Raw genomic sequence first — 12703 nt, 5'->3', positions numbered from 1 at the left:
TTTTTGGCAAGAGGTAGGACTCCCTATAGAAGCAGGAGGTCCATTGAGAATGGAAAGGACACAACCAGTAGTTGGGGCGGCATTTTTATCAAGGATATTCAACATCTACTGCATATACATAAAAACAAATTGACCTTGTATATAATATGATTTTCCGGCAACGGGAGTTTGGATGAATCCCTTTTCAATCCTCTAGCTCCGCCCCTGGATGCAACTGCCAACATTTAGAATTAGAGCAACTAAACATTCAGGACGGTAATTTGAGCAACCATGAGTTTGTAACTTGACAACCTCAACCAGGGGCGGATCTAGCCTTAAGCTTGTAGCTTTACCCAAACCTTGAATTTACATTAAAAATCCACTTAATATCTATAAATATTTGACTGTGAACTCACTAAATATTTTATATATCACTCGACGTACGTCGTTGTAACAACCCATAAACTTCAAATACTTCAATTATATTCCAGAGGAAATTAAACTTCCACTCTTAATAAAAAAGATTGGAATGAACTAAATTTTCAAGAAATGCACCAAAAATAACCAAAAAAAAAAAAAAAAGAGAGAGAAGATAAGTCTCAAAATTAGTCTATCAATATAAAAAAAACAACAATAACATCTCAGTCTTGAGATTTCACAAGTCACATTGAAGGGAAAACACCATCCTTCAAATTTATTTTTATCTAAGTTTTAAAATCTCTTAGAAAATTCAAAAAAAAAAAAAAAAAACATGAAATTAAACCAACATCATTATTTTTAATCAGTGCAATCCAATGCAACTTTGATCTTTTGAACTGTAGAGCTCAAAAGGGTATGAACAGTAGCCACTGCCTCCATATTTTGCTGCTTGGAAATTGAATTATTATTATTATTGGCAGAAACCAATATCTGAAAAGCCACTGTCAACAGCGAACCGGTTTGTGAAATTCCATTACTGTCCCTATCCGCGGCAAGGCGACCATCAGGACTTATGATGAAACCAGAGGGCAATATGGGAATTTGTGTGGTGTCTGCTCCATTGATAATTGAAGTAACTGCTGGTAAATCTATGGGTGCATAGATTATAAAAGCTCCCATTGGATCGATATTTGTCTCTTGAAGCAGTAACATGTTGTTCTCCTTTGACACATAAGGCTGCAGATATAACAAAGACAAGTTTAACTTTTACACAGTAACTAATGGTACATCAACAACAACGACGACGACGACGACGACGACGATCCAATAAAATTCTACTAGTGGGGTCTGAGGAGGGTAGTATATGAAATTAACTAATAGTGTATGAAATTTTTTTTACACTAACGAATCACCAAAAAGATAACTATAAATAACGAGTAAATTTCATAAATGATCATATAACTATGATTTTTTTTCATCTAAGTCATATAACTTTATTTTCTCACACAAGAATCATTAAACAATCACTAACTCACATGAAAATCATAATGACCGAAAAATATAATTTTTCAATAGTATTTCTTTATTCCACATTTTTTTCGTTTTTTATTTTCCGGCTTAATAAATAATAATCCAAATAAAATAGGAGAAACATATATTTTTAGCCGTTTCAAAAATAATAGCCGATAAAATATATATTTTTATATATATGTGTATTATATACATATAATATACATATTCTATATATTTTTGGTCTAGCGAATATAATTATTTTCGGCCAACCAGTCATGTTTGTATTTTTTTTTCTTAAAATAGGAATGACCTAACCCAACCCGAATTAAAGTATTACTTGGAAAAGCCAGATAACAAGCTGTAAAACTTAAATTATACTGATAGTATAAAATAATTGACTAAAGTGAAATTGGCTACAGAAAATGCCTTTTTATGTAATAATAAAATAATAACTAAATATTAAAAAGCCTAAAGGAAAAAGATACGAGTTAAATATTAATAATTTTAAGAAAAAACTTTGTAGTTAAGGTGCATACCTGAATTATTGAAATACAGTTTCCAGGAAAATATCCTGTTGGTATTCGGGCTAACTCGCCCACAGCATTCCCATTGGTTAAAACATCCCACTGCATCAACCAAATCAAACTTTAATTAATAAAATTTTGCATTAATTTGTATAGATAAACTGAAGTCATGTATAACAAGATATTAAGCAAAAAAAAAAAAAAATAGCCCGATGCACTAAGCTTCCGCTATATGCGGGGTCTGGGGAAGGACCGGACCGCAAGAGTCTATTATATGCAGTTATTTTTGCAAGAGGCTGTTTCCACGGCTTAAACACGTGACTTTCTAGTCACATAGCAGCAACTTTATCAGTCACGCCAAGGCTCCCCTTTAAGAAATCAAACAAACAAATCCACAATTAACTGATATGAAAATGTACTTTGGACCTAATTCAATCTTGAAAAATTGGCTTATGAGTTAAGGACTGTCCAATATTACGATAATAAGAAAATGAGATTTTGCACCATATATATTGTTAAATACCACTCTTTAAATTCTATTCCCGTTAGTTTGGTGGACTAAATTTCGCTTTTAAAAGTTGTTTGGACTTTTTTAAAGACAAATTTATTTATTTTACTGGACTAACAACAACAATAACAGTTCAGTGTAATTCTACTACTGGGGTTTGGGGAGGTTAGCATATACCTTAATCCTACTCGAAAAAGGTAGAGGTTATTTTCGGAAGACCCTCAGCTCAGAAAAGATAGAGAGTAAAGAGTAACGGCAAGTAACAATTCCAGCAAACCAAACACAAAACCGAAACAACAACTTTAACAATATATACCTTTGATGTAACTCAATCTTTAAACCTAGCTTAAGATTAAGTTAGCTCATTTTCTTAACCAATGCTAGCTACATACCAAACTCAAACTGCAGTGGACTAATATCATTAAATCAACAACTGTCATTAAATCAAAAATTTTAAATATTAAAAAGAATATTAAAGGAAAGATAGAAACCTGAGTTCTTGTCTTGTCATCTTTGAAGAAATTAAAAACAGTATCAAATGAAAGAGGAAGCCATAGGGAAGTAGCAGCAGTAACAATCAAGCCTTTTGGTTGACTCATATCTTCATTTTTTCTAAATGAAACTCGAACTCCACTGTTTGTCATCTCTGATGAAGTAGGGAAATCTAATCTGTCTCCCATACTTAGAATTTCACAAAAACTCTTCACCATCCTTTGAGATATTTGCATAACATTTTGCTTTCCTTCTGGTGCACCTAGCACTAAAAGAAAAAGATAAAGTGATATAATAAAAAGTTTCATTTAAACACTTAAACGGTAACAGCTCAGCCACTAGTGATACTGTCCGCTTTGGACCTAAGCCCACACGACTTTAAAACGCGTCACTAGGGTCTGATGCATGTTTACTTATATACCCAACATCTCTCCCGTGGTTTGTTGATGTGGGATTTGTCTAGGGTATCGATCACATAATTTAACCAATATCTGACCTATTGAATGTTATGTGGGCAGTAGCGTACGCAGGATTTTTGGAGCGGTATCAATATTTGAAGAAATGAACGAATGAATAAATCACTATAATAACAAGCAATGTCATTTTTTTTATATTTATAACTAGTTTTTTCATTTTGTATACGATCTATATATACATATTTAATAAAAAATTTGACAAAGCAGTGTCATATGGCACCACTTCTTCAAATATTCCATAAATCTAAATAAAGCAGGGACTTCAAAGCTTGACTAACGAGCGAAGAAGTTTACTTTGAGAAAGAAAAAGGTCCCCCTAGCTGCAATAAAAAAAACAGTGCTAACGAGCAAGAAAGCTTCCCTTACTTTAGATAGCGCTGTATTAATAACATATATAGGGCTGAACTTACGTAAAGCGCTTTACTAATAACATATATAGAGTTGGACTTATGTAAGGTGTATCTGCCTTGTATGTCAAGTGGTAGAGGAGGAATTAGAATTTGAAGCTTATCGGTCCCGCCCCTATCAGGTAGCAGACATGCAACAACATATGGTATTCAATACACCTGTGTCAGACCCTTAGTTTAGGTGTCTTGAATAAAATTTGTGACAAATTAAAGGCAGCCCAATGTACATGGCATCGCGCATTCATGCAGGGTTCGGGGAAGAACCACACTCCCAAAGGTGTGATGGAGACAACCTATCCTAATGCAAGCATTAGTGACGACTCGAACTCGTGACCGATAGGAAAAAGGAAAAGGAAAAGGAAAAGGAATGGATTTAAACCTCCTCCAAAATCATGATTGTTTGCATTCATTGCAAAATTGTGCCTCTCAGACATCCTTTGAAGTGTAATTATCCATCTCTTAGCTCCAAATGTTTGACGACCACACACTAAATCTCTATAGAGACGATTAGTATGAGTTTTGTCATCCACATGAACATGCTCAAGCCAAGTAACCTACAAGAGAAAAATTGAAATTTAAGAATCTTAATCATAACCAAAAGGAGGGGATTAAAAGGGAAAAAGACAAAATAATAAGCTTAATTATAGAAGAATTAATCCAAATAGTTGTCCGCTTAATCTCTTAAACTAGAAATAGCCGGCGGATATATAATATACATATAATTTATGTATAATATGTGTACTTGTGTATAATTAATATATAATTTATGTATACTAACTAGAAAAAGTAAACATTAAATACTAGTTGTGTAAGACGTAAACGGTAATTGGTAAGGTTAAAGACAGAAATTCTAATAAAGAGATTCAAAAAAAGAACAAGAATATTATGGATATGATTAAATTTAAAGTAATATGGCGATTTAACAATTTATATATTTACTGAAAATATTTATTTTTACCCCTATTGCGCAATATAATTTTCTTACAAAAAGAATTCAATTGAACTCCTTTCGGATCCTATAGCTCCCTTTTTGCTAATTACATGATATTCAACCTATAGAAAAGCATATCGAAATACTACTACAGTTAAACTTATGTATTATAGTCTCGTTTATTCTGATATTTTTTAGATGTTATAGTGAAATATTGTTATAGAGGACGTATATTATAATATTAATAAAGAAATTAGTTCCGAGAAAAACTTGACTTTTATAGTAAATAATTGTTATGTAGGGATGTTGTTACAGAGAGGTTTATACCTCAAAGGCTTATAGTTTGGTGGTATCGTGAAAAATTCTTACACAAAATAACATATGATAAATATCTTTGTAACATATCACATAACTTGTGTAATCATAGACAATATTCTTACCATACTTTTCCCATTGCCCAAATCTTGAATAACACAGCCAGAAGGAAACTTCCATGACTGAGAAGGTCCACCACTTTGAATTTCTCTTAAATTATCAAATGAAACATCAACCATTGTCCATGTTGTTGGATCAAGTTGTCGACAACAACGAATGAAGAAAAAATCTCTAGCTCCCACAAGAGGAGATAGAATATGTAACTTTTCATACATCTGTTCCAAAGAAGCAAATTAAAAAGTTAGGTATATCATTTTAATCTATGTTGCCCGGATTCTCTGAAAATATCATCAGGTACGTGTCGGATCCTTCAAAAGTAGTGAATTTTTAGGGTCTGACACGGATGCAATATCATTTGGAGAGTTCGTGCAACATAGTTTTTAATGCACCACGGTAGGTATATCATTTTAATCTATATTGCTCGGACTCTCTGAAAATATCATCGAGTCCATGTTGGATCCTCGGCACGGATGCGCCCGGCATTATTTTGGATAGTTCGCGCAACATAATTTTTAATGCAGCACAATTTTGATGTTTATTTTCCTAAAAGATAATAAAAGATGGGATTAAATTTTTTATACCAATTGTACAGAGCCTCCGAAATTCTCAGTATCAACAACTTCAATTGTCCTAGCTTTTGTGACAATAGTAGGAAACATGTTCATGTATCTGACCTGCATATACAAATTAAATTCGTCATCTTTAAAGTATGAGATTAAATAATAATAATAATAATAATAATAATAATAATAATAATAATAATAATAATAATAATAATAATAATAACAATAACTACACTTAAATTAATTCCCAAGCAAGTTGGGCTCTGTTCTATGAATTTTCACTATCCATATCGCTCCACTTATACTCACGTTAGCCTAATATTATGCGGAATAAAATTAAAAAAATAAATAAACAAGTACTAGATATTATCTATATTTTTCTACTAGCATACAACTCTGACATGACTAATTAAATGGTACTCCTAGAAAGCAATGGAACTTAGTGGGCGTTTGGACATAAAAATTATAATTTTTGAAAGAAAAAAATAGTATTTGGAGTTAAGTTAAAAATTATATTTGGATGTACATTTCACTTGAAAAAATATTGTTCTTTTGTGAGTGAGGAAAAAAGTTTTTCTGAAAATTTTCAAAAAGTGACTTTTGAAAAATTTATTTTCGAAAATTTTTCAAAAAATTGCAAAATTTCATTGACAAACACATTTTTGAATTTTTTTTTTAAAAGGAAAAAAATTATATGGACAAATGGGGTCTTAATTTTTTTCTTCAATTGTACCCGATTTTTCAGTAAGTTTCAAAAATTCCAAAAAATTATAAGTATCTGATTAAATTTCAAATATTTTTAAAATTTATTAAAATATTTTTGATTCTCAACTTTAACAAATATTTATCCAAAATGCATACTTACTGGATCAAGAAATATTTGAATCAGCTCAATTGCAGTCATTGTCACAACTCCAGATTCCTTTGATGATTCAATACGAGCAGCAGATTTATAAGCTTGATTTGGCTTTGGATAAATCTTTTCATAACTTTCACGATTAATAAAATATCTCCCATCAATTTGTGACTTAATCCAAATTGGTTCATTCATTTGGAAAAGCTCCACAATTTCATCTGTTGCAGTAATCACAGTCCCAAATATTATTGATTTTTCCCGGTCAACACGAATTTCTTCGTTTTCTTCAAATGGCGGCGGTGGTGGTGGTGGTGGTAGTAGTGGCGGTGGAATATTAGCTGTTGAATTTCCTCGAACATTATTTGGTTGATTTTCAATGGGAGAGTTAATTATATTTTGGCTAACCAAACTTTCATCAGATGAACTTGATAAAGATCCAACATTATTTTGTGGTGCTAATTGTGAAGTCATTGCAAAAGACCTTCCCACAAAATTGGAGATCAAATTAGATATTCTTTCATGCTGCAAAAATTAAAATATTTTTTTTAAATAAGTCCGTAAAAAGGATGAGAAATAAAATACGAAGAAAAATAATAATAACAACAACAATCCAATAAAATTTCATAAGTGGGGTCTGGGGAGGGTAGAGTGTACGCAGACCTTATCCCTACCCGGGAGGGGTAGAAAGGCTATTGCCGAAAGACCTTCGGCTCAAGAAGACGAAAATAAATAATAGATTAGTGACAACCCAGAAGCCAGAAAAATAATATCAATATCGTAAGAGACAAAAAACAGATGAAAAAATACTAAATTTTCTAACAATAATTTTTAAATTATGCAATGAAATATTAATGAAACCAAGCTAATTAAAAGTGTAAGGTCATAAAATAGTGATAATATGATGATATATAGAAACTTCAATTGCCAACTTTTTCTTCTTCTTTTTTTAAAGCTAGTGTTAGACCAGCTTGTGCACACCTGAATCATAAGTTATGTTACTTACTATAATTGGTAACTATATATTATGATAAACATGGTCGGATAATATAAAAAATAAAGTAAATAACCTGCTATAAAAAGGTTAAGTTATTATGCAAAAATAACGTAAACCATTTTCGTTCAATTCATTGATTGCTCGATCAGGACGATCTCTCTTTTTAGGGGCATGTGCAATCAGTGACGGAACCAGAATTTTGTGCAAGCGGGTTAAATCTTAAAAGTACATAATTTTAATTGTAAAATAGTAGTTGTCAAGTGGGTTCAAATAAAGTATTTATACAAAATTTATACAGCTTTAATCGTAATTTATGCATGTACACACACAATATTATTTTTTGATGAAGCGGGTTCAATTGAACCAGCTTACCACATGTGCGTCCCGCCACTGTGTGCAACACATAAGCATTAGGTTCTTCCGAACCCAATACTTTTAAATTTAATATAAAGATATATGTAAAACCTGACTAATATTCCTACAAATATTAAATCAAACCCATAATTTCATATATACAATAAGTGGTGTGCAAAAATAAAGACCAAACTCATCAAGTTTAAAACATAAATCTGCCTCGGTCTCTTGTTATATATTCGTAAGTAATTCTTTTTCCTCAATCTAACTAAGATTGATGAAAAGGTAAATTCAAAACTTTTGTATATAATGCACAATAATGCTTACATATACTCTAATACTCATGAAAGATCTTTTTTGTAGTCAATAAAATTTAATTAAAAATTACCAAAAAAAAAGTTTAATTAAATAACAACAACAACAACAACAATGACGACGACCAAGTAAAATCTCACAAGTGGGGTCTGGTGAGGGTAGTGTATACGCAAACCTTACCCCTACCCCGATGAAATAGAGAGGTTGTTTTCGAAAGACCCTCAGTTCAAGAAGACGAAAAAGACGAGAAGAGAAGAGACAATATAGCAGTTTTAATTAAATACAATAACAAATAAATAAATAAATAATTACCTCATCTCTCAAACGTTGATTTGCCATTTTCATTTTTTCTAAATTACGTTTCCTTTCTTCTTCTCCAGGGGGTGGACCATCACAGTGTGGGCAAATAATATTTTTCAGTGCCTCTCTCATTGCCATATTCTCACAATGAAATCTTTCATTTTCTGTTCGAAGAATATTGTTGTCTGCTCTCTCACTTAGTGCCTGTAATATTATATACAAATAATCATATAAATATATAGATAAATAAATCAGATTATTAGCTAATTAAATTTAATAAGAAAATGAAATTAGTAGTTCTTGGAAAGAATATTTTTAAATGTGTGAATATATCTACTTTTAATAAATTTTCTTTGTTTTATGTGTTGAATATATATATATTTAAAACTCCCGCTCGTTTAGATTGTTACACAAATAGCCCGTCAAATACAATATTTACTTTTTCTAGTTGGTATACATAGATTGTACATTGATTATACATATATATATATTATATTTGAATTGTGTATATATATTATACATCCACCGGCTATTTATAGTTTAATAGATTAGGTGATTGGCTACTTGGGTTAATGGGTTAATTCTTCCTTTTATTTTATTTTCAACTGAGCAAATAGATTTTTTGAGTTTTAATTGTTTTACTAGAATTAGTGATACTAACAAATTTTATTCTATTCTTTTTTTCATTTTTCATAACGTTATAAATAACTTATATGCCTACAACAACAACAACAACCCAGTATAACTTATTTGCCTAAATAAAGTAAAAAAAGAAATAAGCATTTAAAAAAATCAATTGAAAATAGAAGAAGGAAAATGTCTATTATCTAATTTAAGTTGGAAGGGAAGTTAGAAATTTTAGATAAAGTAGGAACGAGAAAAAAAAAAATCATTCACAGAATGGCACTAAAAAATGAAAAATAGAACTTTGGAGCCGAGTTTTAAAGTTTTTGAAGGATCCAAAATTAGTGGACAAAATATAAAATTTGTCGGTCGGTCGAGAGTAATTTTATTTACTAGCCAAAAAATTTATAAAATATATATACATACACAAAAATATACATTTTATCGGCTATTATTTGTGGGTGAGACTAAAAATATATATTTCTCAAAATTTGTCATAATGGGCTGGCATATCATGTCGGCCCAATCTGGGGAGTTCAAGTTAGCTGGGCTGATTTGGATTAAACATGTAGCCCAAATTACCTCAATAGAAAAAAATTGAAGAATTAATCCAAATAGCTGCTCACTCAACTGCTTAAACTAAAAATAGGCAGTTGAGGTATAATATATGCATAATTTATGTATTATAAATGTATAATCGTGTATAATTAATATACAATCTATGTATATGGCTAGAAAAGGTAAACAATGAATATGGTCGGCTATTTGTGTAAAGATCTCAAAAAAATTTGTCGAAAGTTTTTTTTAAAATTTTTCTTTTGTATGATATGTTAAAATATTTTCATAATAAAGAAAAAAAATTATTAGGAAGTTTCCCTAATTAAAAAATTTATTAGAAAAATTTAAAACTTAGAGTTTATCAAATTGGGCTATAATTCATTTTTAGCCCTCTAGATTTCTGTAATTCGTCAATGATTCCAGAAAGGAATAATCATTAGTCCCTAGCTGTAACACCAGATTTTTTGTGGCTTCAACTGGAAATTATGTAACTTCCCAAAAATCTAGCAAAAATAGAAAAAAAATTCCATTACTTTGACCTGATTTTATTATAATACTATTTAATCAAGGGCGCGGAATGAAATTTGAGGCCTAAAATTAAGGGAGAAATTAAAAAATAGCCAAATTTACAACTGGTCGTTCAAAAATAACCCAATTTCAAAAGTAATCGAAATTTAGCCACTTTTCATGTAAAGATAAATCTGAGCGAAAACACTGTTCAAAACCCGAAAAATATGTCAGTATATTATACTGGAGTTCCTGCATAAGTATGCTTGAACTCCAGCATATTATACTGGAGTTCCAGGATAGGTATGCTGGAACTCCAGCATAATATGATGGAGTTCCAGCATAAGTACACTAGAACTCCAGCATAATATACTGGTGTTCCAGCAAGTATAATTGTCCAGTATAATATACTGGAGTTTGGAGCACCGGTGCTCCAGTCCCCAGTATATTATACTGGAGTCAGCAAGGTATACCGGTCCAGCATAATATGCAGGAGTTCATACACAGGTGCACCGAACTCCAGTATATTATGCTGGACCGGTCTCTGTTGCAGCAAAATAGTAGCTATTTTCATTGACTTCGTAAATGCTGACTATTTTTGAATGACCAGTCCGAAAACTGACTATATCGTGCTATTTTTACTAAAATTAAACTTTAATAATAGACCATAAAATTATTTTAATGGAAACTTTACTTTTTGGGCCGAACGTAAGGACTTTAATGGCCTCACCCTAGAGCCGGCCCTACTAATAATTAATCGGTTTTTTCAATTGTAATTCATATATATCTCTTATAAGTCGCTTTTTATTAGATTTTCACATACTTCAATTAATTTACTATCCATGATCAATAATCAAGGTGTCAATTAATTATAATTAATTATTTAATAATTAAATCAGTAATGCATATAAAAAATGGACTAAATTAAATTACCTTTGTTTGAGTTCTTTTGTTTTGAAACCAAAACTTGATCTGCTTAGGATCAAGCCCTATTTCCCTACTCAATTGACGTCGCTGGTTCTCATCTGGATGTGGACATTCCTTGAAAAATCTTCATTTTAATATTCAAAACAAATAAAAAAAATAAAAACATTATCAGTATTCAGTGGCGAAGTCAAAAATATTTCTTAAGAGTATTCAAGACTTAGTATACATGTATAAAAGTAATTTTTGACCTATATATACACAGTATAATTTTTCGACTAATGGTGTTCAACTAACCAAGTATTCACCAACTTTTTTCCAATAAACCTAAAAAAAGAAGAAGGAAAAATAACATTGTATAGCCGCTCTCAAAATAATAACCGAAAAAATAGTTGTTGTTGTTGTTGTGTGTGTGTGTGTGTGTATGTATATATATATATATATTGTATGTTATATACAAATTTTATACAATTTTTCAGCTACTGAATATAAATAGTTTCTGGCACTAGCTAAAAGTGAAAAAAGCCCGTTGCATGAGAATTTTCTAATGTAACGAGAAGAGATCAGAAGAAAATCACACCCTTATGTAAAAGTTAATGTATAAACCAAGAACAACCTGTTTTTCATGTATAAAAGAGGATTTATATGGTAGATCATCATCCAAATAAACTCTTTTTGAACCATTTTAGCAAGTAAATCAAAATATTAAATACAAAAATCAATTTTATTGATCTTTTTACTAAATTTTAATGGGCTTATAAGGAAAAAAGGACCAAAAAAGACATGAAATGAATAAGAAATAATATAAATGCACAAAAAAAAACATATAGAAAAAGAAAGTATTTAATTTTATAGTTAATCACTTTTGTTTTAACACTCATTTCTATCTACTACATTTTCCTTATACCAATTTATTTTTTTTGTAAATAAAAAAAATTGGCCATATATGAAGGTGCAATTTTTTTTATTTTTTTTTAAAAAAAAATCTTTCAAATAATTAAAATCTTACGTTTCAAGCTGCTGAATTTGTTCCACAGAATGTCTGTTGCACAGCTTCTGCCTCCTTGATCTTTTTCTAGAGCTTGAGGATTCTCCAATTTGTTCATTCCCAGAATCATCCATTTTCCTTTGCTTTTCTATTCAAAACAAAATTTAAAAAATTAAAAGAAAAAAACACAAAAAAAGTGTTTGTTTAATTTATTTTTAACACAATCCACTTATATATGAAATAATAATAATAATTGAACAAAGAGAAAAGAGATAAAAGAGATTTCTACATACCTGTGATATGTTAAAAGGATTGAGACTAAAAGAAAGAAATATTATATATGGTCTATTTTATAGTAGAAAACAAGTTGACTACACATGTAATAGACATAGAATCTGATATAGCAAAATATTCGGGGGTTAAGATTTTATAATGTGTAAACACAAGATAAGAATTGTGATAAGCTTCTCTGTTTATTTCACCAAATTTTGGTTTGAGATTAGTAGAAATTGTATGGTATTTATATATTGTATGTAT

The 12703-nt window shown here is 30.4% G+C and overlaps 1 protein-coding gene across 1 annotated transcript; it reads right to left on the bottom strand.

Annotated features, from left to right (window-relative positions):
• Positions 1–756: 756 nt before the first annotated feature.
• On the bottom strand, positions 757–12300 carry LOC104222279 (homeobox-leucine zipper protein ROC8-like). The gene is made up of 10 exons (XM_009773499.2): positions 12188–12300; positions 11188–11305; positions 8578–8769; positions 6612–7124; positions 5765–5857; positions 5189–5398; positions 4197–4371; positions 2934–3202; positions 1947–2036; positions 757–1134 (listed from the first exon to the last, which is right to left on the bottom strand). Exons 1-10 carry the CDS (start codon positions 12298–12300, stop codon positions 757–759), a joined length of 2151 nt encoding a protein of 716 aa, XP_009771801.1.
• Between the last annotated feature and the right edge of the window lie 403 nt (positions 12301–12703).

The sequence above is a fragment of the Nicotiana sylvestris genome, chromosome 5 (assembly GCF_000393655.2).
Source record: "Nicotiana sylvestris chromosome 5, ASM39365v2, whole genome shotgun sequence".
Classification (NCBI taxonomy): Eukaryota; Viridiplantae; Streptophyta; class Magnoliopsida; order Solanales; family Solanaceae; genus Nicotiana; species Nicotiana sylvestris.
The sequence above is the reverse complement of the archived record's forward strand: the minus strand, read 5'-3'. Positions and strand labels throughout refer to the sequence as shown.